Source organism: Triturus cristatus, chromosome 10, assembly GCF_964204655.1.
Source record: "Triturus cristatus chromosome 10, aTriCri1.1, whole genome shotgun sequence".
NCBI lineage: Eukaryota > Metazoa > Chordata > Amphibia > Caudata > Salamandridae > Triturus > Triturus cristatus.
The window spans coordinates 1,082,607,466-1,082,635,040 of record NC_140593.1 but is presented as its reverse complement, the minus strand read 5'-3'; the positions used below and the strand labels follow the sequence as shown (position 1 = coordinate 1,082,635,040).

The window sequence follows — 27,575 nt, the reverse complement described above, 5'->3', positions numbered from 1 at the left end:
CTTTGGAACCAGTTGTTTGGCTGGTTCCGAAGATTTTTTCAGAGCCGAGACGTCCGTACCAGCAGATTTCGGTGCCGAAGGCGCCGATGTGGAACCAGGTGTCGGTGCGGATGAAGACAGTGGTTTCTTCTTTGGTGCCGGGGGATGGGTTTTCGGTACCGGCGGTAGGCTGACTCGATCCAGAGTGGCCTGAATGCTTATGTATCGACTCCTTTGCCGAGCCCGAAGGAGGGGCGTGGAAAGTTTTGTCCTGGTATGCACCTAGGCCCGAAGGTGAAGGTGTGACCGAAGCCTTCTTGTGAATGGGTGTGGGGAAAGGGGTCGACGTCAGTACTTATGACCCGCTGCCCTGGAGTGATGTCTTCGACGTCGTAGGCGTCGGAGGCGCTAATGTTGCCCTCTTCGATCTGCTCCTGCTCCGGTACATTGATGCCTTCTTGGAAGGTATCGTCCTTTATCGATGTTGAAGATAGAGCCATGCTTCTTTGAGCTCGACGATTCCGAATTGTTTTCTTGGAGCGGAAAGAGGCACAAGCTGGACAGTCTTTGGCATCGTGCTCAGGCGAAAGGCTGAGATTACACACCTCTTGAAGATAGGCTTGTGGAAACTTGGATCAACATTGAGGATACTTTTTGAAAAAAAAAGGGAGTCCTTTCAATGAGCCAAAGGCCTAATGACGCAGCTAGGCCCGAAGGCCTGCGTCGAGGATCGGAATCGAAGAATTCAAGTTTGGAGAATGTGCGCCGAATGGGAAACGCGATCGAAACAATACAGAAGAATGGGTGGAGGATTGCGCGTCACAAGGTAGAACGGTAACAACACCGCACTGGAGCGCGACAAACACATCCGAGCCCGATGGCGGAAAAGAACAATCTGAAGATGGAGTCGATGCCCATGCGCACTATTGTCCAAAGGAGGAGTCACCTATCTCGTGACTTCCAAAGACTTCTTCCAATACAACAACAAAGTGCAAACATTCAATCCCAACACCAGATGGCGATCTATGTACAGTGTGTGATCTGCAGGTCATATGCCTCGAACATAATATTTCCCCACAATCAGAGTCAAACTTAAAGATTATATAAAACCAGAAAAACTAGGGTGCAGCTCTCTTATAAAGTACCCAACTGATCACGGAGTCACAACTAAAACACATGCAAACCAGGTTCCCTACACAGGCTAAAACACTTGTCACGAATGGCATGCACACACTAAGGTACACACGTTTCCATGGCCAAAGGAGAGAACCTTTGACACTAACATAATCAAACCCATGTGGACACACATATGGACCAAATACATAATACAATTTAACAGGAGAGAGGCACTATTAGAGCTGTGAGCCATTTTCGAGGAGGCCCAGACTGAATCCTATCCCACAGACAATAAGCAAGGCTGCTATCCCTGATGCCAGCTATCACTGCATTAGGATACACAAACCCGCCAATTGAGGGAGCTGGAGAGTCCCCGAATGAACAACAAACTTAGGTTCAGGAATGAGAAACTAACAGGTCAGCAGGCCCGGGAAATCCCAGCACCACTGCAGTGCAGTGCTAGAGCTCCCCGAAGTTTGACCCCCTGTTTGATGCATTCAGCCCAACGAACTCCAGTGGGGCGAAGAACACGCACTCCCACCGGGTCAGGTGAATACACCTGAGTGACAGGAAGATTCATGGCGGTTCTGGACAATGATTCAACTAGCGGGGGTGAGGGAAGGGATCACAGTCCTCCGGGAACCGATAACGAGGTGGAAGCCGCAGGGTTTGCTCAGGTAGCCGAAGAAACAACTGGGAGCAAGTTTGAAGGCAAGTTCCGACCAAATGGAACACATGGCTCAGAGTGAAGGAGGCAATCTAGGTGGGTTTTAGAGGGAAGGCTCAAACTAATGAGGAAGAGAAAGAGCTCACACCCTGGAAGCACAGCAAGAACGCAGAACAGCGCGCCCGCCACCTGAGGAGAGTGGGGGTAGGTACGGAGCACCTTTCGAGGAAGAGTGCGAAGCAGAACTAGAGGATCCGAGCCTCCCCAGATCATTAATGCAGGAGAGGGGCTGACCAGGAAATAAAAGACCAAGGTAGCCTGGGGCGGACTGAACTAAGACATAGGAGAAGTAAGATGGCACCTTTGCGTGCGCACAAGGGGAGCAGCAACAAAGACGTCCACTGCTCCTCCTGAATGCGCAGGACCTCAATAGAGATAGTGACCCGAGAGAAAGAAGAGATCTTCACACAGCCATTTTGCCACCTGCTAATACACTGAACAGAGGGAAAGGACCAATACGATAGACCCTGACCAGAGGTGGGATCCTTCGAACAAGAGGACATGGCCGTTGCGGAAGACTGCATCTTGCACGTAGGGGTAGATCCTAAGTGGAACTTCCTCTACATGCACGATGGTCTAAGAAGATGGGAACGCTATGTTAGGGAAAGACCAGTGGAGCTTCTCGCAGCCAAAACATACCCACTACTACAGAAGAGCATGTCAAGGACCATATATGTGCCCTAGGCTCAGACGGATGGTTAAGGACTAAATTGCCGCCCTTCATGGATGGAGCAGGAAAATGGATCTCATGTTTTAAGAAGAACACCGCTGGAGTAAATCTAGCGATAGGCGATCTTGAAAGTCCGCTAAGTAGCCTCATTGGAGAACAGACAAACAGTGTACGCCCGAGCTTGCATTGCAAGCAGTCACGCAGACAAACACCGAGCATGATGTAGACGCATTCAATTTGTACAGGCACCAAATATGGACGGCCTTGAGGGAAATGTTCTCTGACTGCCCATATGTAGGAGGGTTAATAGCAGAAACTGTGAAACCTGGGCAGATCATAACTGAGTTTCTGGATAGAATGAGGGAACAATGGGGACTAGAGACAGAACAGCCATGGACTGATACAGGCCTGCAAATCACAAATATTTTAAAATATCCACAAAAAGGCGATGCTCACCAAGATACAGAGCGGTTTGGACAGCGTAGTGGGGTTAGACATCAAACCCTGGTGGGAGATACAGGCCCACATATTGAACTACAATAAGAAATAACAAAAGGACAGGGAGAAACAGAAGCAAACCCAGAGAGACGCCGCTAAGGTGGCCCAACACAAGTTGAAAAAGACCGTCCTCAAGGGGGCAGCGTTGGCCACAAGAGTTTAAATGGCACTCGTGTTGAAGGGGGATCCACCAAAATACTCCAGAGGGTTTCAACCTAGCTATAACAGCAGAAGTCAGGGAGGTTGGCAGCAGCCAGACCTTAGTGAATGTTACTATTGCCACAGAATAGGCCAAATGGCCGACCAATGCTGGCTAAAGGCAAATCATGAACTGAGGTCGATAAAGCTGGGCCAGTCCCTGCAAAACCTCCATCCACAAAACCAAGCCCAAGGGAACCTGAATGCACCCCATGCACAGACTCTTGGAAGTCAGTCAGCTACCTCACCACCACAACAGGGCTCAGGTAGTTGGCAACAGACAGACAGCCCAGCCCAACAGGGACCAGGGCCAGAACCGCGGCAGGGAGGGGTAACTGTCTGGGGAGGCAATGACTTCACACAAACACAGAACCCAAATGTGCAGTAAATCAAAACAATTCACCGTACAATTTGTTATATCTTGGTACAGTGTGTTTCTTCCTATTTACTTCACCAGTGGAACACTGGGTGATGATGTCATGTGGAATGTTGATCTGTGAAACACACAGTTGGAGATGGGCTGAGCGCCTGGCTGGCTGCTCCTGGTGGGGCTCTTTACCTGCTCTTTACTGGTTAACTCTGGCTCTACACTGGCTGTATACCTGATCCTGTAACTAACCTGAATAAATCATCTTGAATCATACCTACCAGTGTGGACTTGATTACTACATATTTTTGGCGACGAATTTAAACTAAGAACCTGCTTCTGCTACCTCTGTAACCTTCAAATTCAAGTCTACAAGTTTGGAGTATCCCCTATCAAGCTAATGCAACTCAAGTAACTACAGCTGCGTTTATTCAAATACCTGGCACATCATAGCCCCACCAGTGACCTCTACAACGGTCGCCCTCAACTCTACAGTGCCAGTTCAAGTCTCAACTGCAGCTCAAGTCTCTGTTTGCTGTCCCTACAGCATCTGGTCGGTTGTTGCTCAAGTCTGACGTTCTGCTGTGCCCTCAAGGAGGGTAAGCCTCTGCTTTCTGCTGTGCCCTCAGGAGAGGGTAAGCCTGACCATCACCAGTCTCTTCAAGAGACCACAAAAACGGTTTTTGCGCAAAATGAATATGGCACTGTATCTGCGTTATTTTTATATGACCCAGCGTCATGTTTTGTGGTTTGGCAACAATCGATGGCATTTTTGAAAATCTCAAGAACTGTTCCTGCATTCTTTGCAGCGTCTCAATTTACAAGGATTTAGTGTGCCAGGTCTTTTAAAAGATTATCTTCAGTTTTCAACATTTAAAAAAAAGAAAAGAAGAACCGGTCATCGTTTTTACAGGTTTCCCCTCGCTGCTGCCTTCCCACACTGAGATCGTGAGTGCAAGCTTCCCTTTGCTGCTGCCTTCCCACTCTGGGATTGTGGGTTTTGTACATTACAGCCGGGTAGGAGGTCGATTCATTGCTCGTGAAGATTCACGGAGCGTCCTTTCTAACTTGTGTGTAGAGTTATGACCGGCAGCACGTTTATGATCAGCAGCACCTTTTCTTTACAACATTAGCGGAAATTTAGTGTAATACGAGACAATCTTGGTCTTGGCTTTTGTGAGAAGCTACTGGGTTCATGTGCTTTTTACTGGCTATGTCTGGCAGTGTAATTCACATGTGGCAAAGTGAGCCTTATTTCGTCATTTATTTTTGGGGCCCTCTGAGACATATAGAATCCTGGTTTCATCAACTGCTGTGTTTTTCAAAATGTGTCTCGAGCGCAAGGAGAAGAGCGTGCGCTTACCTCTACATTCTCCATGGTTCCTGTGACGTCCTTCGTTCTCCCTGCCGGAGGCTGTTTTAGGGTCCCTGCATGCACGCACGCGCTGTGAGCCACCCGGCTTCGCGCCACCCTACGTGCCGCCATTTTAGGATTGTCCAACCACTGGTGTGCATCATTGGAGATTACAACTACATGTCATCTGCCAACCACGTTTTTTTTTTTCTACTGTGTTAATAAAGTTAATTCAAGCTTTATTATGTCAGCAGGGCGATCGTGAGAGTAACTTTTACATGCTCTGTTCATCATTATGTCCGTGAGGATGGAGGTTTGAGTTCTATCAGCTCACAGAGTCTTTATGTCCTTTCAACGTTTTTAAGATACTTCAACATGAAGGTAATGGGCAAAACTGGTTTTGAAGGTTTATCGGAACCTTGTGACATTTAATTATTAACAGTGACTTGTTTCTTGTGGTGGTAGCATTTCTTTACTCGAGTGCAGCGTTGTAATGTTTAACATGGTGAAATCATGTATTATTACATTTGTTTTTCACAGTTCTGTGTTACGCTGCCATCTAGTGACATTTTGTCACATTATGAGTTTGAGGCTCCATTTCATACAAAGTCAATTTTCAGAACCAGTTAGGTTGCTTTTGCGTTACATGTGAGCAGCGGTCACACAGTGCACATTTGGTGTGTCAGTAGGGTATTAAATTACCACACAGTGCGCAATCGTGCACAATCTATGTACCTCTCCATGAGGTGTGTTTTGGGGTCTGTCCCACTTTTGTGTGCACATTAGTTGACCTCTAGTAGAGGTGTCTCGTGGACGCGTGTCCCGTGTTTTCTATGCACAATTTGCTTGACCTCTCCGGAGGTGTGTTGGGGTTTTTTTTTTTTCTCCACTATCCTGTGCATGTCATTTTTGTCCTGTGTGTAAATCGCCCTGCGTCTCATGTATGGACTATGTGTAATTCGCCCAGCGTCTCATGTCTTTTATTATGTATAAGTCGCCCTGCGCTGCATTTGTTCTTATGTGTTTAAGTCGCCCTGCGCCTCACGTTATAGTTGTGTATAAGTCGCCCTGCGCTTCATGTTGGTTTAAGCCGCCCTGCGCTTCATGTTATGTATGTGTAAGTCGCCCTGCGCTTCATGTTTTTTTTTCTCTTTTGTGTGTAAGCCGCCCTGCGCATCACGTTACTGTTAATGTAAGTCGCCTTGCGCTTTAACTTCATGTTCACTGGGTGCTAAGATCTTTCTCTGTTGTTTTACCCAGTGCTGTTATAAAATCTTTTGTTATCTTTAATTCTATCACAGGGAAGCATGTTTAATCTTATGCATTTTTCGTCTTCTCTGTCATTTTGTTCTCACTGATGGGATTGCTCTCTCGCACACTTACCTGGCCAGTTCGAGTGCAGAGGGAGTACTCATTGATGTTTTTTTTTTTCATTTGTAGAAAGGATGATGGGAAACAAGTTAGGTTATTTGTTTCTTTAAGACCTTTGCTTGTTTTCTGTTTCCTTAAGAACTTTGCTTATTTTCTCTTTTTCTACCTTCACTCTGTTCGCCCTTGTACCTTTTTATTTAGTTTGGTTCTTCTGAGCTCTTTATCCGTTTCTTTATTTGTTTGGTTATTTGTTTGGAAGGAAGGAGGATATGTTATATCTTGGTACAGTGTGTTTCTTCCTATTTACTTCTCCACCAGTGGAACACTGGGTGATGTCATGTGGAATGTTGATCTGTGAAACACACAGTTGGAGATGGGCTGAGCGCCTGGCTGGCTGCTCCTGGTGGGGCTCTTTACCTGCTCTTTACTGGTTAACTCTGGCTCTACACTGGCTGTATACCTGATCCTGTAACTAACCTGAATAAATCATCTTGAATCATACCTACCAGTGTGGACTTGATTACTACACAGTTCACCATGAGAAAACTCAAAAGAAGGACTGAATGAGACATTAGGAATTCAAGCCTTTACTAGCGTTCGGGAGTTCAGGGCTGCTGGACGTATTTTGTTGATCGGGTATCCTCACTAGTCTGCCATTCAGGGTGCCTGCAGGAGCCTAGGCCCCCAATCTGCTGCTGATCCTCCAGAGCGCCGCTGGCAGACCACACTTCAGGGGGAGAAGTCTGACGAGGAGGCAAAGTGGCTTCCTGTCCAGTCCTTTAAAGCAGGCCCCCGCACCCACAAGTCAATTGGGACGGGTCACAATTACCAAATCGAAAGGACCCCATTCTCGGGCCCCCAGCCTGGGACCAAAATTCCTTAATGAAGTGAGGTTCCAACAGCGCCCTGAAAAAGCTAGCAGCCTTCAGCCAATGGAGGGCCCTTTTAAGGTTCCAAAAAAAGGCTGTCCTCCAGTGTCTGGAGCACGGGGTTCCCATACACTTGGAGTAGTGAAGACGCCATAACCTCCACTGCACAAGATCAGACAGGTTGCAAGGCGACGAACGGCAGTTAGGAGAGGAGGTCCACCCAAATAACCAACTGTCCCAGTCCATCACATTCATTAGACAAATTTCAACGAGTTCTCGACCTTCAACTCTGGATTCTCCATATAACAATGTTTTTTCTCCCTCAAAATTTACCCAGTGTCCAAAGCCTATTCACCGGGTCGTGCGCCTCCAGAACAACAACAGAAACATGCAAATGGTTAGAAGCCCCTAGTCATTTGACACGGTCGACCATGACACCCTGATCGACCATGTCACAAACATAGGTATCAGAAACACAGCCAGAGCCCTCTTGACCTCCTTTCTCACCAACAGCACCCAATCAGTGAGTCTTGGCACCTTTAACTCCCCACAACTCGCAATCCCGTGCGGCGTGCCACAAGGATCATCATGGAGTCCGACACTATTTAATATTTATGTGTCGGACCTGGCCAGAATCATCAAAGCGCACAGGATGGGTCTCCCATCCTACGCTGATGACACACAATTGGTGCTTGCAGTGCACAACGATGGAGGGGCAGTAGCAGCCAATTTCCAGGAAGGAATGCTGGCCATCAGCACATGGATGTCTAATAATTGCCTAAAACTTAACTCTGAAAAACAGAGGTAATGATTTTTGGGAAATTATTCCCAGGCTGGTCCCCTTCCTGGTGGCCATCCAAATTGGGACCCCCTCCACTCCTGGTATCTATGGTCAGAAACCTGGGCGTCATATTTGACGACAAGTTGTCCTTCGCACCTCATGTTAACTCTGTGGTCTCTTCATCATTCCACAAACTGAGAATGATAAAAAAGCTTCTACCATTCCTCCTACTCAGTGCTGGAAAGACCCTAGTGAGAACCTTAGTCATGTCAACTACTGACTACTGTAATGGTCTCTTCATAAATGCACAGAGCAAAATCCTTAATAAACTACAGCTGGTCCAGAACTCAGCAGCCAGAATCTCATCAGGCACCCCCAAGCACAAATCCATCTCAAAAGTGCTCCTACAGTATCACTGGCTTCCAATAAAAAAAATGCATTAAATTCAAGGCCCTCTGCATTGCTTATAAAGCATCACGCAATTCTGGACCTCTGTTCCTGAAGGATGCCCTGGGTGCTTACATCCCGAACAGGGCTCTACGGTCGTCTACAGCAAACTTGCTGAGGTTCCCATGCACCAAGACGATTTACTGTCGCCACGGCCAAACTATGGAATTCCCTTCCAATCCACATCAAATCTAGCCCGACCCTACTTGCCTTCAAGAAAACGACAAAACCATGGCTATTCAGCCAATAGTCTATAGTCTCTGATTCTTGCTCGTTGTCCAAAGCCAAGACGCCCACGGGTATTTGCGCGCTTTACAAATTGTATAAAATAAATAGTCACAGCTAGGAACCACAGGTCCAAATACCCAGAAAAAGACATTGTCCAAGGGAGAGGGGGGTGTGCCGGGGAAAAGGGAGTCCACAAGTCCATCACAGCTATTTGTGAAATTGGAACACAAGACTGTGCTCATCCTCATATCAGGCCTAGCAATCAGTCCTTACACACACAACATCTGAAGGTAACAATAAGCCAAATCTCAGATACCACTATATCAGAAGGACACTGATGCTGAGGGACAGCTTTCTGACCACCTGCCTTTTTTCCTGCTAAAATGAGATAGCAAATCACCTGAGATCTAGGGGAGGCACTCAAAAGACCATTAAAAAGGACCTACAAAACGAAAACACGTAGAGGAAAACGAAAAACAAATAAAGAATTTACGGAGTCAAGAAAAAGTTTAGTTATTAACAATTCATCAGCAGTATTAACAAAAGAACAACTAAAAGTATTGGAAAGGGGAACATCATTTGTGAACACATACAATACCAATGTTTTGGAAAGTGAGGTATCACTCTTTCGGTTTAGAAGAACACTGGGTTAAAGCACTTTTTTACCAACATATTAACTCCTCAAGGCACATTAAATCAGAGTGAGTTCATGGAATTCAAACCCAGAAGTACGTACCAAGCGCGCACTTCTCACAAATTGTTGGATACTTTTGTACTATTGGTGAACAAGTTAGAATACAGATCCAAGAGTAAACAAACCTGAACTAATAAAGAAAAAAACATACTAAGGTCATTGGCATCTAATACTAATCTGGTGTTCCAATCGGCAGATAAAGGTGGAGGACTAGTACTTATGGATAAATCATTCTATACATCGAAAGAAGAACATGTGAACGACACATCAACATACATGAAATTGGAGAAAGATCCCACGTTAGAAGTATCACAAATTCTGGCAATCATATTACAAAAGGCAGAAGACTTGCAAGATTGGATACTATGCACTGTTGACGTGACATCATTATATACCTCAAGTCCACATCAGGAAGGTATAGAGGCGGTGGAATGGGCACTACTCTAGCAACCTGACATTAAGGCTCAAAGTTTTTGTATTAGAACTATTACATTTTTGCCTTTACCACAGCTATTTTGAGTGGAATAAGGAATTCTATTTACAACTCAGAGGAACTTTGATGGGATTTGCCGGGGCTCTGGCTTAAGCCAATATATTCATGGCAAAATTTGAGGCAGAGAACATACTAGACAATTCAACTTGGCAAGATAATTTGATCATGTATTGTCGTTTTATTGACAACCGATTTCTAATTTGGAAAGGGACGCTGGAGACACTGTCTCTCCACATTACTGAATTAAATCAAATTGTTTGCAGAGTGCAATTTACCAGCAACATTAGTCAGACAGAAACATCATTCTTGGATGTAAGCATCCAGAAAAATGAGACGGGATTAAGCACAAGTGGGCACAAGAACCTCACGGATAGGAACAACACACTACTTTCACCCGGGAAATCTGCTGAAGAATTTACTGTTCTCCCAGTTTTTGAAAATAAGAAGGATCTCCTCCGATTCGGAAACATTATAGCGACCATAAAATAGCACAAAGAAAAGTATCTACAAAGAAAATATCCATCTAAATTACTGAATGACACTGAAGAAAAAGTAATGGCATTGGATAGCAAACCTTACTGAGAAAATATCCCAAAAAGGAATCAAAGAGAATGGTATTTGTCTCTAAGTACTCAAGCCAGTCAAACATCAAAAAAATCATATACAAACGATGGGAATTATTACAACAGGAACCAGATTTTTAAGGGACTTTTTGAACAGAAACCTATATTCGCTTACACCAGAATGAAAAATTTGAATGAGAAACTGACATTTGTTGAAGTTACACCAAAATCTAATATGACAGCCAAGAGACAATGTCACAATTGCATACATTGCAATATTGTGATCATTGGAGACACGGTTACACACCCTAGATCATGAGAATCTATCAAATTATGACATTCCACCACTTCGAATTCACAGAATGTAATATATAGTATAACATGCCCTTGTGGGACATTATACATTGGAAAAGGTAAACATTTGTATACCAGAACATAAGAGCATTATACGAACTCAGAATGTCAATCCTAACTTAGCTTTACATTGGATGGAACTTAGACATACGATTTCCCAATTGAGGTTTCAAATTATAGAATCTGTGGACATTTACACTGGACCTAACAATTCCCAGATATTGTCACAAAGATTTATTGGATAAAATGTTTAGATACAATGGTTCAAAAAGGTTTGAATGACAAGATTGTTATGAGCTGTTTTTTATAATGGAATAAGATCCAGTTAATGGCAGCGACATAAATTCATACAGAAGCATTCATTATTTCCAAGCTAAATTATTTTTTCACACAAACTATGTTATTATTTGCGCAGTTTGTGATGACAAACTAACTCACCATTTTACATTTCTTATTTTCTAATAAGTTTTTTTCATGTTTCAATTCTCTATTTTTATCACAGTTTTTTTCTTGTGTTAAAAGAACAAGTTATTAAGGTGGTAGGTTGATATATAGCTTGTCACCATTCATTTAAAATGTTTGTGGCACCTAGCATTAATAGAGGGTTAGCTTAGCATCCTCGAGATTTAACTTTATTGACAATGAGTTGACAAGGATTTCTCTGGAGTAACACTCGCCCATAACCGCACCATGAACAGTGTTGAAAAGGGTTTAGGATAGGAGCGAGGATGATTATCATTCGATTTATGGAGGATGCTTCTGTAACACTACACATATTCAGTTCCCCTTTTTTAAGCATAAACATAAAGGCACAGTATTCTCCACATCAATATGGCCGAACCACACAAACACTTCTTCTTTACGAAGAAGGCCGGACTAGTCTCATTTCTACCTTCATGACAACGCGGTAAAAACGGAGGAAGTTGTCTTCGCGTTTGAATTCCACAAAACGGAGCTGACAGGGATGCTGAGAGCACACATTGGAAAGACGGTGAATCAGGTATTCAAACAGCATGCTTCGATCATTTGTTAAGATAGAGGTAGAATATCATGTTTACAGATGGGCTAAGTTTACTTACGTTGTTCTTTCTTTGTTTGTCTACAAACATAAGCAGACTATAATTGAGACAGCTGGCACCCTGCGTGCTGACGCTAGATTAGATTGGAGACTTTAAAAAAACTGCAAAACTTAGCAGAAGCAAGTGTGCAATTTAACAGGTAGGCTTTATGAGTATGGTGTTTTTCCCTAGAAACACTGAGGTGGGAGTATGGTAACATTGTTTAACGGCGGTGCGTTGTGTTTATTGTGTGTTGACAGTTAGACAGTATGGAGTCAGGCGCCAGTAAGTAAGATCCATTATTCATGTTTTTAATCACAGACACTTGGGTGTCGGTGCTGCATGAGACATGCTTTACCGACAGTTCACCGTTTTTCAGCAACGTTTTTATTTGTTTTACCGAACAATTGAGGGAAGTGGCCTGAGTAAACCTTCATCGCTTCCACAAAGACAGGGTTATTGTTGTATATACGTTTTTTCTTCGCATGGAACCCTGGTTTTAATTTTTCACTTTTTATTCTTTTCTGCACAAGAGCACATGTATATTTTATGTCAGATAAAACTAGGACATTCCATTGTGAACTGCATCTAAAATGCTAGTTGCGTAGATAATGGACAGACTTGTTTTTTATGTTTGATTTTTTTAATTTCTAGTTCATAAACAGCCCCTAAAGAAGGGAGTGCATCCCAAAATGCATCGGCAGTTTGTTCTGTGATGATCATAATGAGATAAAATTGATGCTTTATTGTCATGATGAAGATGCATTTTTGAATCAATTGTATGGCAATAACAGGATTGTTGTAGACTATATGAGTGGTCTGTATATTAGAGAGGAATACACAACAAATGATTGAAGAATCAAATTTCAATATAAGAAATCGATACACAAGAAAAATGTACGAATAAATGTGAGTATTATTTTGATATATTCTTTTAGCAGTGTTCTCGGGGTCCAAGGAAACTGTGCCCTTGGCAGTACTGAAAGATTATTTTGTGTATGATAGACAACATACACACCTAGAGAGGCATGCATTTGTTTTAAACATAATTATCAAAGGGAAACACAGAGTGCAAGACAAACACCAATTGTTGATTAGCATAGGACAGCCGTGGGCTCAAGACAACAGTCATGCCATGTTACATCTATCTGCTGATACTGCATGCAGTAGGTGAAGACAGGCTTTACTTGTCCCAAGAGGTAGGCCCCGAAAAAGCTAAATTCCTTCTACACTTATGCCTATGTAGGATTATGGCCAAGACACAACCCAACAGACAAGAACCCCATAGAGTAGTAGTGAATCTGAACCGATACTAGACCAATCCCACAGCATTGTACCTTTTCAACAGAGCCTAGAAACATTCAACTGAGTATAGTATGCGCAGGAGGGCCACCAACGGGGAGGATACTGTTTGGCCCACAGACTTCCCAGAGAAGAGATTCTTGAATTAGCAAAACCACCACACCAATGTACAAACACGTCTGCTCCCATCTGTGGTCCCAGGGCGGCCCTTAGCATACCTGGGGCTATCTTCTTTAGTAAGAAATGGACCCCAGACATTGTGTTCCAGTGTAGGGCAAGACACCTCGATGATACAAAGGGAAATGAGTCTCATAAGGATGGGTTTAACCACAGCATAGATAACCCATGTCAGGAAATCTGGGATACTGAGGTGAATAGATATATGTGATTAGAAGGGAAGGGGCAACCCGTAATTGTACGGAAACGTACACTGTATTCCTTGTGTTTCAGATGTAAAGGAACCATTCCACTGGGAACTAATCAAACCTGTGGCAGAATAGGGCAAATTCCTGACATGCAATGGGGCACCTGCACGCTGATGGATACCTACTGGCAAGGGGGCAAGTTTGCCTCCTTTCAGCTGGCCACCAGATGGCGTGGCCTCTGCTCCCCGTCACTATACACACCCGACCCTGGTCATTCCCAGAGAAGATCTGTTAGAGTTGCACCAACATCTGCTAAAGAAGACAGCGACTCTGTTGCACCAGGCTCAAGAAAAAAAAAAAAAGCTGAGTATTTAGGATGTCTGTAAAGCAATGGAGTAACCCAGTATCCCTCAGAACCTGGGCACATACATTATAAACAACAATTGTTTTTTGTCGGGCCAAGAAATTTCTTTGCAGTATTAAAAATTTTTAAAGTACAAATAACAATTGAACACACAGAGAAGAACAAATAATGTATGTTGTTCACAAAGAAAAGTATATTTTACTTTATATTTTGACAAGGTCAAGAATTACCACGACAAACCAAGGAAGGCTGTCCGATAATTCAATTAGTAAAACGGCGCATGTGAATGTGATTAAAGTGACATAGTGAGAGTGGTGACAAAGTGACGAAATTTGTGTATTGAACACAAAGGTGACACAATACTGTACATATATTTACAATGAGAGATTTTGGAAAACAAGCTCCGATTTCAAATTCAGAAAACCATGGCACTAGCTTGATAATTGAATTGTATAGATTTGTGCGCTAGTGGGCCTGTTGGAGCATGGATGGACAAAAAAAATTTCAACGTTTCGACCCTGACAAGAATAGTACATGAACTGGTTTTCCTGGCTCCCCCAGTGGCTGACCGAACTGTGCACATCATTGTTGCCCGTTTTTATATTTTTACTGTTCTTGTGTGGTTTCCTTCTGTAAATACATAGTCGTCAAATTGGGTAGAATGCAAGTAACTAGGAAAACAGTAATAGTTAAAACTATGTTCCAAAGAATGTGACTCATGTAGTTGAAAAATCAACTAGAGAGAGGAATGTCGATATTGATAAAAATATATATTTTTTTAAAACAATGCCAATGCTTAGAATGATATACTCACATATACAAGCGAAATCACATCACTATTATCAAATTCGCCCGTCATGAACTCTCCATCAACCGAGAATCAGAAATACGTGGTCGAGCAGGCTCTGGGTCCTAGGGCCAAGGTTACTGATTGACAGGTCACAGGTGGGGTGGCACGTAGCTGGTAGACAAACGTGCAAACCGGAAACTAAGGTCAATCCCCCCTATGTTACAGTCCTCAGACCCGCATCTGTATCTGTGCTCCCGGTCAAAGTGTTTAACTAAACCAACTGTTCCTGTTTTGCCAAACGCCTCGTCTTTTTTTTTTTTCCAAGGTAAAATTCGTATTTGAGCAACAACTCATAAAATAATATATGCAATCTTATAAAGAAAGCAGAGCTCTTTGTTACCCCTATTAGTCTGGTAAATACTACATAAAAACGAAATAGATAAAATTAAAATAAACGCTAAAACCTATAAAAAAAAAAGGCACAAAGCAATCCTTACCAGAATCACAACATAGTGTTGACTGTGGTTGTGAAGGTCTTCCACCAGCTGAGGGAGAGTCCCAAATGTGTTAGTGTCAATTGTGAAGTCTTGTGCAGCTTTCATATAATCAATATCGTTCCACTGAGCATCCTAGAGGAATCATAACACAGTATAAACATTAGGTTATTCACATTGTCCGTATGTGTTAATTTCTTTTATCATGTATGTAACATTTTTACCTGTGGAATTTGATTCTCCCTCATTGCTCTCACAATCTGCCAAGTGTTGTTACTTGTTCTATAACCCCAGCGGCAGAGATGGAAACCCAGACCCCATAAAGGGGGCATTGCAGGAAAACCTAAGAAAAAGAGATTCTATAAAAATAATGGATATATCAAGAAGAGCTACCCTAATTAATTCATTACAGTCACTTTATTGTGCATTGGCTCTCAACTGTACAAACCAGATAAGTGTACAAATCAGATAAGCTGGACTGAAAGAATTGTTTCACTTTTTTTAGTGAGTTTCTCAAAGAATCCATCACAAATGAAAAGACTGACTTCACAGTGGAATTATACTAGACCTGAAAGAAAAATAAACAACCAATGAAGGCAATCAACTATGTTATTTTGTACTGTGCATGTCAACAAATGGTTTTACGAACCAAAAAAATGCCTATTCACGATAAAAGTCTTTGTTCTAGGTTTCTCGGGCCTCAACACCATTACGTGGAATTTAGGAAGGTTGACTAAATCCCTCATAAAAGAATCAAAAGTATTCAAGAGGGTTTGTAGACCAAAGTCCATTCTTGCTATCAACACTGCGTTATCCGCATATCATAGTACTGGAAGGGAACATGAGCCAATCAATGGACAGTCTGCATTTGCAGCAGTTAGGGCCTGTTCCAGTCCATTAACGTACAAGGAGATTAAAAAAGGGGCAAGGATGCATCGTTGACAAACTCCACGACCCGTTTTGAAACTATCTGTACATAAAAAATCTTTAGAGTACCTAACTCTAGCAGATGTCTCAGCATGAAGCTCACAGAGAAAGTATACTACATTGGGGTCCAAACCCAGACCTAAAAGGATCTTCCAGAGCTTATTTCGATCAAACGCCACCGTAAAATACATAATGGCCAGGTGGATTGTTGCTGAATGTGCAACTGTATTTTTGCTTATCACCATGTAAAGATTAATACACTGGTCTATGGTGGATTTGCCTGACTGAAAACCATATTGAGTCAGAAATTATATTATCTTTAGCCCAACTTCTCAATTTATCTAAAAGCGCCCGCCCCGCTACTTTAACAACTGAATCTAAGAGATCGAGATATGTGTCTATAACACTGTGGCTTATTTTTGTTCCCTTTTTTAATATTAGGACTATGACAGATAATGACAATGAGGGGAGTGGACCACCCCGTACTGCAGCATTCAGGACAAATGTCAACAGTGGGCCCAATAATCTGGATAAGTGGCATATAGGTCAGGCGGGATACCATCTGGTCCAGGGGCTTTTTGTCAGCTACGGCCTTTTATGCTCTTAGTTATCTCGCCAGTGTAAAGATCAAGCCAGGTTTAACCGCCACTAGGGCCCCCTCCTCGGTCTGGGCTGGCAAACCTATGTGAGGTATAGTTTGCCTGATGGATCGGAGGACAGTCTGTCATTATATGCCGATGATGTCATGCTCTTTTTGGAAGACCAGGAGGACTGACTGTTGAGTCTGCAGCAGATGCTGCAGGTCTATTGGGATGCCTCAGGTCAGACAGTGAACTGGAATAAATGCACCTACATACAGGTGCAAGGTGAGACCCCATGGCAATCACTTGGAATTATCTGCATTTAGCTGGGAACCATTTTCAATACTTGGGCATGGTAGCAATTTTAGGCCAAAGTTTGGCCTGGGTCCTTAATATTGCCACAGTGCTACAATGGTGTCGCAGGGATAAGGAACCATGGCCCACCCTACCAATCTTTATTATGGGGCAGGCCGTTTCATATAAAATGATAGCACTACCACACTTCTTATGCTACAAAAGTATCCCTTTATCCTCCCGTCAACCTTTTCCCCAAAGTACAGGTCATGACCACTAAACACATTTGTAATGATAAACTCCCAGGGGGACATATTATAAATGCACAATGGCTACATTTGATGGGGAGCTAGGTGTTCCTGGTTTATGCTTCCATTACAGGACTGAACAGATTGGTTGCTTGGGAATAGGCGTGACCCAGCGTTACATCTTGAACTTGACACCTTGGAACACTATGCTATGTTACATTTACATAGAGAGGTCACCCCCTCACTCCCTTCTTCAAATAACTTAGCTCCACTTGCTGCGCTGGAGTGCGAAATTGAGCCATATTAAATAGTTGGTATGCCGTCCAGCCTAACTCCCCAATGGCACGGGACTCAGATGCCTCAGGTCGCAAGACTGGCCGGTTTTAAATTCTCGGATCGCATTAAAATGTCTCACTGGGCAGAAGTGTGGGAAGATGGCCACCTTAAATGGTTTAACCAACTCGCACTGACCTTTGACTCGCACAGATCACAATTTTATTTTAGGTACATTCAACTTAGTCATGCATTCACTACATATAAGTGACATTTTGAAGGATTATCCAGAGATACCACTCCTTGGGCACAAGGGAATATCCCCACCGTATAGGTCCTTGTTCCTCAACCCCCCAATGGACAAGATTAAGGTAGGCTGGGAGCGAGATCTGGACGATTGAGATGAGGAATGGCAGGAGGCACGGATGGCAGCACGTACTTTGGCCATGCCCTCTAATCTTAGACCAATACAGTTCAACTACCTGCTTAGGAATTATGTTCCCAATGAGTGCGGAAGATGGGAAGAGCCAGCAGTCCAGCTTGCATCAACTAGATGTGAACTTCCATTAATTACATTTTATCATGCGATTTGTGCCCACAGATTAAATTATATTGGCGACCCGTTTACGATATAACAGGCAGAATTTTATATACGCTAGATTCTCATTCTTGGTCCTCCTCTAGAGCACAGATAATACTTACGGGACTGAGCTTTTTGATTGCTAAGGGTGATACTGTGCACCATTGGTACAGAGCAGAACCTTTCTAAATGAGTGAAAGTAAGAGAGGAATTGACTACTGTGCGAATGGTGAGCAGGTAGTTTGTAAGAGATGGTGATGTGAAAGAAAGAAAGGTATAAGAATATCTGGGATCCGTGGACTTCTGGTCATGTTTAGATGTATGTTAACTGTAGTACATGCAACCTACTAAACACATTAAGCATGTCATCACAGGAAATGGAAAGCTCAATTTGTCTGACCAGCCCTTTTAGTCTCGGTTAAGTTTGATTTGTTAATGTGATGTTGTCATAAAACTAATAAAAAGTAGAAATATATAAAGTGATACAGCCCAAGTATGCATTATATCAAAACATTAAATAGTGCATGGAATTATCAAAGTGGAAAACAGTGGATTGTGAAGTAGCATGGATCAGAATTTATTCAACTTCTCTCTGAAAAGCAGAAATATAATCATATACAGGGAAAAGCATTACACGTCAAAAATATGTATGCACAGACACACACTGCAGTGTCATTAAATAACAAGTAACTTACCTTTGATAACGCGTTATCTGATAGAGACAATATCCAGCCGCAGATTCCTTACTTTAGAATTATCCCCAGGTGTCAGACTAGATCCGGACGTTTGTTGTGAGCAATAACAATGCACGCTGGTAGGTTAAGTAATTCAGCTCCGTGTGGTGTTGTCAGCAACAGAGGTGATGTGCTCCGGCCTATATAAATGCCATCGCAGCGCGCTGAAATCAGTTTCTTTTTGCGACTTTCTACGGCAGGAGTGTGGACCCAATGAAGAACACTGACCACTGGTGTGTAAGGCAGGGGGTTCTGAAAGGGAAACAACCCTGTCCCCAGAAATCCATTTGCAGAGCAGCGAGGATGGGTGGGTCAGTAAGGAATATGCAGCTAGATAGTCTCTACCAGGTAATGCTTTACCGAAGGTAAGTAACTAGTTCATCTGATAGAGACTTCTAGCTGCAGATTCCTTACCTTATAATAGATACCCAAGCCATACCCTCCTGGAAGGGACTGCAGACAAATTCCTCACACGAGAAAGCCCTGAAGGACCGAACAGGCAAAATACCCGTCCCTGCAGACCTGACTGTACAGTCAGTAGTGCTTAGCAAACGTTTGCAAAGATGCCCACGTTGCTGCCCGACTGATGTCCAGGACTGGGACACCCAGAGCCAAGGCCATAGTCGCAGCCTTTCCCCTGGTGGAATCCCTCAAGGGGCTGCTTCTTAGCCAAAGCATAGCAAATCCATATGCAGAGAATGACCCAGCGAGAAATGGTCCTTTTCTGCACTGCCCAACTTTTCTTAGCTCCCACGTACCCCACAAAGAGTTGGTTGTCCACCCGGACCTCTTTTGTGCAGTCCAGTTAGAAAAACAACGCTCTTTCTGGGTCGAGATGATATTCTTCTTTAGGAGGAGCAAAAAAGGTGGGCAGCGTGATAGATTGCCCAAAGCAGAGCCCAGCTGGGCAAGGGTAAGAATAAAAAGAAGAACAGTAGAAAGAGAAGCAGAAAGAGGGTTAATAGACCTTTCTGTACAATATGATAAAAAGGACAGGCGTATGAAGTCTTAGTGGAGGGCCGTCTGGCTGCCGAAATAACGTTGCATACTTCGGAAGGAAGGTCAAAAGCCATCAACTGCCACTGCTCAATCTACACGCATGGAGGTGGAGAGTTGACAGGTTCGGGTGGAGAATCCTCCCCTGGTGCTGCAAAAGAAGATCCTCCACAAGTGGCAGCCTGATCGGAGGATCGATTGTCATCTTCAGAAGCGCTGAATACCAGACTCTACTTCCCCAGTCCAGAGCCACAAGAATGACTTTGGCCCTGTTGCTCTTGAACTTCTTCAGAACTCTGGGCAGAAGTGGAATGGGCGGAAAGGCATACAACAAGCCTGAGTTCCACTCGCGACAAAAAGCGTCGCCAAGCGATAGCCATCTTGGGAACTCCAGCACGCAAAACAGCTGCGGCAAAACTGCTTACAATGCCTGTTCTCTTCGGAGGCCAACAGATCCAACCAAGGCTCTCCCCACTGCTGAAAGAGACCTTGTGCCGCTTCGACTGGAGACACCATTTGTGATCCGCTAGGCATCGATGGTTGAGTTTGTTTGCCCTGGCGTTCAGAGAACCTGCCAGGTGTTGAAACATCAGGGTTTATGCCCTGCTGTTCAGCAATGTCCAGAGCCGCAGGGCCTCTTGACAAAGGGTCCAAGACCCCACCCCGCCCTGTTTGTTGCAGTACCACATGGCTGTGTTGTTGTCCGTGAACACCTGCACTAACTTACCCTTGACAGAGGGAAGAAATTCTTTCAATGCCAACCGAATCGCTCGAAGCTCCAACAAGTTGATGTGGAGCCCCGACTCCGCTGGAGACCAGTGTCCCCTGATCTCCACCTCTCCTAGATGGTCTTCCCATCCTAAAAGTGATGCATCCGTCACCGCTGTGTGATCTGGTTAGGGAAAGGAGAAGGGTCGGCCTTCAACCTAATCACGGTTCGTCAACCACCACTGCAGAACTCTTGAAGTTCCCTCTGAGATCTGAACCCTTCGTACTTCAGAATCGGAAAGTAGCTGGAATAACAGCCAATGCCTACTTCTGAAACTGGGTCCCTCCCTATAGCCCCCTTGGCCAGGAGAGCTGTAACTTTCTCTTGGAGCAATTTTAAATGATCCTCTCCCAGTCTAACTTGAATTGGTGGAATAAAAGAAAGGAAAGGCAGAGAATAGCCCTCCTGAATGATCTGCAAGACCCACTTGTCCGATGTTATGGACCTCCAGTGGGGGAGATAATGGATTCTCCCTCCCACTGGAGAGACGTAGTCTTGCAGAGTCAAACTAGGAGTGCTTGGAGGCTGAGGCTGCCGAGGGGAGAGTGGCTGACAACTTCTGGCTTCCATTCCTAGGACGAAATCAGACGCGTCCACGTCCCTGCACAACTTGGGAAGTCTGCATAGGATGGTGGCGGTGATAGGGCTGGCGTGGCTGGAACCCTCTTCCATAGCCATGAAAGGGGCGAAAGCTAGAATAACCACAAGGTGTTGTAGAAAGGCCCAAGGATCTGGCCATAACATGAGAATCCTTGAACTATTCCAGGGCAGAGTCTGCCTTCTCACCAAAGAGACAGACCGGAACCATCAAAGGGCAGGACCATCAAATGAGCCTGGATTTTGCTCAAGAAGCCAGACGTTTTAAACCAGGCATGGCGCCGCACGGCCACCGTCAATGAAATCGCTCTGCCTAGCGAATCAGTTGTGTGCAGTCCACACCTGATAGTGAATTATGCTGCATCTCTCCCGTCCTTAACTACCTGGGAGAGCACAGCCCGGGACTTGTGGCAGCACTTGAGGAACCGTCTCCCAAAGGGAATGGGAGAAACAGCCCAATAAGCATGCCGTATTCACAGACCGCAATGCCAGGCTGGAGGAAGAAAACATCTTCCCAAGTGATTCTAACCTCTTGGATACCCTGTCCGGATGTGCAAAAAGAAACGCGCCTGGGAGGTAGAAACCTGCACCACCAAGCTTTCAGGGGTGGGGTGTTGGATGAGATATTTTGGGTCACCCAAGGCCAGGCGATGGCGGCGTGCAATTTTCCTATTCACAGGAGCCCCTGTGCTAGGCTTGGACCACGTGCCTAGTAGGGCCTCATTGAAAGGCAATAGGGGTTCAGAGGTGGAAGTCCCAGGCTGAAGCACTTCGGTCAGGAGATTAGTTCTGATCTGCACATACGACTACTCCAGACCAAGGACCTCAGCTGCCCTCCTTTTCAACCATGGCAAAACAAGCCCACTCCTCGTACCCACAGTTGGCGGAGAAAGTATGTCAACGTCTGGGGATGTTTCTAGACCACTGGCTTCCCCCAAGTTACTCATACCAGTCCATCTGCTCTGCAGACTTATCCCGGTGTTCTAAAGGGTCCATAGACCCCTTTCAGTCCTCTCCCCAGCCTGAAACATCATGAAAATGCTCAGGCGATAACATAGAACCCTTGGGTTCTGCTGGTGGCGGAATCAGCGTCGAGTGATGCCAATCCGACTCCGTGTCAACGGGATAAGGATGGAGATGGAGCCGCTGGTGGGCACCGGTAGCTCCGTAGGCACCGACTTGGGGTCATACTTCAGGAAAGGTTGCATTGGCATGACCATCGCCATCCCGGATCTGGAATCAAAACCCCGAGGCCCAACTGGTGCCATGGCCGGAGCCGATGATGGTGAATACAATGGGCCCGTCCCGACCCTGTGGGGCCCAAAGGCTCGCCAGAGAGGTCGGCCAGATCAAATACGTAGCGCATGGCCTCGTAAAACTCTTTAATTTCAGCAGGGGTCGCTCTATCTCCCGGAAAGGGGGGCAGGGGAGGGGCTCAGTGGACCCTGGCTCCAGCTCCTCAGAACCGTGCCTAAAAGGAAAACTTTGAACAAAGAGCCATCCAACTTTTAATTAACCCGCCTCTGCATATCCATTTATATTAATTCCTATTAATCATCATGTGGCCTCACACATTACTTACTTACCATGGCAAGGCTGTGTAGCTCCAGAGATCAAAGAGGGAACTGAAGCCATAGAGCTGAGTCCCCAACAAAACGTCCCTTGAAATTAAAAACGCAGAGCCTGATTTCCATTTGCCCACCCAGCAAATTGTATCAGCAGGTTGTTTCTCAAGAAAGGAGTAATATATGCTTTTGTTACAGTGGATTAGGCTATGAGTGGATTAGGCTATGGCCTGTCCACAATGGGCCTCTTGGCTCTCCTATAGCATTCAGCAAAAAAGCACAGGAAGGGACCATACCTGGCTAATGATTCCATACAGGCTTTCAGACATCTTTTTAAAAGACAAAGGAACAACTCTAAATTGTGTAACCATAATGAACAATGTTTACTATCATTTTTAATCATTGCATACAGTAATTCTTTTATTTCAACTGTCCATTACTAATACAATGATATTAAACAATTAGCAAGACAAATTTAAATTGTTAATGACCAATCATGCTCTTCAAAGTGTTCTCCAATAGAGATCTACCTTCACATAGCTTGACCTTCCCAGAATAAAGGTTCCAAACTTCCTTATTCACTCTTTGTTGAGGTGGCACATAGTTATTTTTTGCCTGTTGGCACTGTCACTTACCCCAGTGAGATAAATAACTTAAGGACAAGATGGATCTATCTCATTTCTGGAACTACGATGAGGGAATCACATCTTTTTCTGTGAAAGAGTTCCTTAAGTAGTTAAGATAGCTTATGCAAGCTCCTCTTGCCAACAATAAGAGCCTTTTCCAATTGTCTGGATGGGAAGTTATTTCTGATGAAGTATTCATTTAAGTATGTTTTTCTTCATGTCCCATCCTTCAAGAGAACGGAAACCAGAAAATATTACTTTCAGTTTGTTTTCGCAGTTACTGGACTTCAGGCACCACTGGTATTCAATGCATTCCTACAGAGGCCTCATGTGCAGCCATACATAGGAAATAATAAAAATGCAGCAAGCCACTGATTCCAGTAAAGAGGAGATCTATTTGCATAAAGGATGAGGATTTGTCAGGAGCGAAAGTCTGTTGCGTTGGCTTGTAGTGACTCATCCAGTAGACCACCAGTATTAAGCTGAAGAAAACTTTCTAGTTGTATGCAAAGTTCCATGAAGCATGCCCTCTCAACTGAATCATTTTACTATTGTTAAGTCCATTCTTTTACTAGCAGAAGGACAAAGTGTTCTGCTCCCAAAAATCTCTACGCTACAGAGGTGCTTCCCAAAGGATTTCGAACTACAAAGAACTATATTTGCACGGAAGCCTTGGTTCATTATGTGTACAGGATTTCCTGTGTATATAGTATGGGAAAGTATGTAAAGCCCAATTAAATTTGCTGAACCTATGAGGCTACTTGTCCGACTTGCTGAAATACTGCAAAACAAGCACTTACACATGAATCCACTCTACTAAACCAGTTGCTAGAAATATCACCTGATTCTAGAAAATGTTCCTTCGCAGCTTCAGAGGTGGTTCTTACATTTGTAGGTAACTTCTGCTCTCAGGTATTCTGGGGTTCCTGTTCCAAGAGAGACTGGTCAAGCACCCAGGCTTTACCTAAAGATGCTCAAAAGTAATCTAACAGATTCAACCATGCCCATGAAGAATCCACATTTGCATTATGGAATTTTGCTTTTCTCCAGTGAATCCAAGTGCAGGGCTGAACCACACAATTATCATGAACAATTCGACTGCAAATCACTTCATCTGTCCACATTCCTCATATTGTGGAGTCAACACACTTGCCCCATGGGCATGGCAATTCTTGATGTGTTTCAACCAGACGTGCATGTCATTTAATTTCTTGCTTGCCCCTCAGGTTCTTCTGTCTCCTACAAAGAACAAGATAGTTAGTTCACGAAGCCTTGATAGAGCAGAGATGACATGTTCCCATCTAACCGCTATTCCGGTAACATGGAACACATTTATAAAAGTAAGGCAATTGAATTGAGAGGGAAAATAGAAGCTCATGCTCAAAAGAATTCCACCTCTGAGCTGTGGACTGCTAGACTAGTCCAGATGAGTGGGGCACTAGGACAGGTCCTTATTTTCAATCACTCAAAGATCTTTGGGCAAGCCCCCACTGAGGCATATCTGTTTACTAAGATGACATTTTCCCAGTTAACCCTCCTTCACCCTCTGACTTCCTTAACCAAAAGTGCACTTAGTTTGATCTAGACCATGGTGATTCAGACTGCTCGCGTTGACGGCAGAAATAATCATACGGAAGACACTCGAGTATATTAATCTTAAGGTTGAAGAATAAATGATTTGCCTTCAGACTGCTGTACACCAAGTGTTAGCAAAGCTGTGCCTGAGGAGGAGTGCTGGCTTTCCCCACTGATTTTATATTTGCCACAATTACTTTTGAAAATGTTGGGTTAAGAATTTTTAAGGATGCCTCCACGAATGGAGCCTGGAATTTAGGTCCAGTGCTTAAGTATGCCTCATGTCTTTATCGACTTGGTGAGGACCACTAAAAACCTTAATTAGTGACAACATCACCCAAGGAAGGAACTTTGTTGTGGGCTTTGTCAAGGGTCTCATACTTCTGCTATCCAGATGTCCTGAGTACCCCTTGGTATGTCCTCTCCTTGTTTGTCCTCCATATAGTAAACAATGACTTCACAACCCGATAGCTCATAACTGACCAGCCTACCCAAGCTACCACCTCACTTTTTCTTTTTTGTCACACAACTCTTCGTTTTTTGAGCGGTGTTTGAGGTTTTTCAGTTAACAGTAGTACGTCCTTGTAGAGGAAGCATTCCAAGTACAGGATATAAGTACAGGATATAAACTCAGCATAAGCCACTATCCTGCACTCTCATACAGCTCTTAATGTTTTTTTTTTTTTAAACGTTATTGATTTTATGTACGGTCGCGCCCTGCGTGAGCGCTGCTGCAACTGGTACATAGACTTTTTGACGAAGATCCAATGAGCTTGAATTTAGTTCTATCTACATTTTACATTCAGGATACAGATAATAGCCCATTTGGGATATTTACATTTTAGTATGAACCAATTACCACAGCTTTTCCACTAGTAAATTGACAATCAAAGGCAAGTAAAAACTAAACAGTCCCAAACTATCCATCTCTAGTCTGGCTTACACCCGGTTGAGGTAATTCGGGCCCAAGATTCAGCCTTGTTCCATTGTATACGTCATATGGGGATCTCTGACATAGGGGTCAGTATCAAGCATACAGCTCTTCGTTTGAGGTCAAAGGCAGAAGCACCAATGAGTGCACAGAAGCTGGCGTTGCCCTGAAGTTCAGAAAACATTACCAAGAAAACTAATTCTCCAACACCAAAGCACCACCAGATCGGCAAACATTTTGGGCTTTCACCCTCCAGGGCAGAGTATCAGTTTAGAATCCAAAGACAACAAGAAGTTTGATAATGTTGGAGATGAGGTCCTTGGAACTACAGGTGAACTGAAAAGATTGCTACTACTTTTTCAGATTTCTGGTTTATCTTCATAAAACAATTAGAGGCTATTAGTACGAAGTCCTTTCGCAATCACAAACCTGGCAAGTCACAAAATCAGAGGGGCTGGAACCCCAGAAGGGTTTTTTGTAATTTACAAAATCACTTTTTAGAGTCCGAAAATTATTTCGACTTGTAAAAACACCACTCCAACCACACACAAGACAAACTTCAACCTTGCTGTTATAATTAATCCTAGCAGTGCACACCTTACCTTCTTTCTTCTGTGGAGTAGCTTTCACAAGTGTCCTAGTCCACATTTCATTCATAATCCCAGAAGGACAACACCAGGAGAGATGGATGTGCATGCTGTGGGCACAATCTATTTTCTTTGGGTAGTACCTCTTCTTCCAGTAGTACTGAGTAGAGTCCCCAATGCCATGTCCAAAATTGGAAACACAAGAGTGAGACATTTTCCTCAGTTTCTTTTTTAAGGCAGAGCAGAGTCAACTCAGCCCTACCCTGACCAATGATTCAAGGTTTATTGCCAAGCGCGTGCTAAAATAATCTCTTGAACCTGTGCTTCAACCCACCCGGTAGAGGAATTCTGCAACATCATGTATCCCAGAGTTAAGAGGTGCCTGGATGTGGATCAAACTATACAAAAAAGTAAAGTTGTACTAGAAAATGAGCACTTTGAGAATTTAGAAGATATAGCATTGTCCGGAGTTGAAGCACACACCTTTCTCCCTCTGTACTGAGGTGGTATGGAGGTGACTGAGGCTAAACTCACCGACCGGGAGAGAAAGGCTTGGCGAATCCCACCACAGCTGGGAAACTGCTCCAGGAATAGCGAAGGCATGCTGCCCCAATCATGGTGATTGGCACCTTGCCCATCTGAAATGTACAAGCTGACGGAGGGTGGGAGGCCTTTGAGACTGCAGCCAGTGTGGCTTGGAGAGTAGGATCTAAGCAGAGTCCCACTGAATGAAAACAAACTGAGTTGGGCTTCTGCCATTACAATAATAGGACAGCAGACCCTTCTTCATACACTCGAAAAGAGTGACTACAACACAGTATAGGAAGTATAACACACATTTAAGACATAACTGGAACATTTGCTGAGACAAAGGTTTGTGATAAGGTGAAGTGATTAGTTCCCCACAATGAAAAATTAGAAGGAAAACCCTTTTCTAAAAACAGTAAGGAAAGGATGTGAAACAAAGAGGCATATTAAACACCACAACATAAGAACTCACAAACATGTACATGTATGCAAAATGTAACACTTTTGTGGCAATTTATAATGGTCCCAAAATGCTCTTTATTATATGCAAATACTAGCAGAAAAATGGATACAAAACTGCCAATTTATCTTTAAAAAGAAACAGTTTATCCAAACTAATATTTGGTATGTATAAAAAATACAGTTGTTTGTAGGCATTTTTTCTAAACTATCAAGCCATTGA

The 27,575-nt window shown here is 43.8% G+C and overlaps 1 protein-coding gene across 1 annotated transcript in view; it reads right to left on the bottom strand.

The window, feature by feature from the left end:
* The window catches only part of LOC146796600 (lysosomal alpha-glucosidase-like), an 854,317-nt gene that overhangs the window by 563,183 nt on the left and 263,559 nt on the right, over window positions 1-27,575 (bottom strand). Inside the window, exons 7-8 of the mRNA XM_085629244.1 lie at window positions 15,307-15,425; window positions 15,086-15,217 (exon numbers count right to left, since the gene is read on the bottom strand). Of these exons, the coding sequence (XP_085485370.1) occupies window positions 15,086-15,217; window positions 15,307-15,425 (251 nt within the window). The remainder of the gene's footprint in view (window positions 1-15,085; window positions 15,218-15,306; window positions 15,426-27,575) is intronic.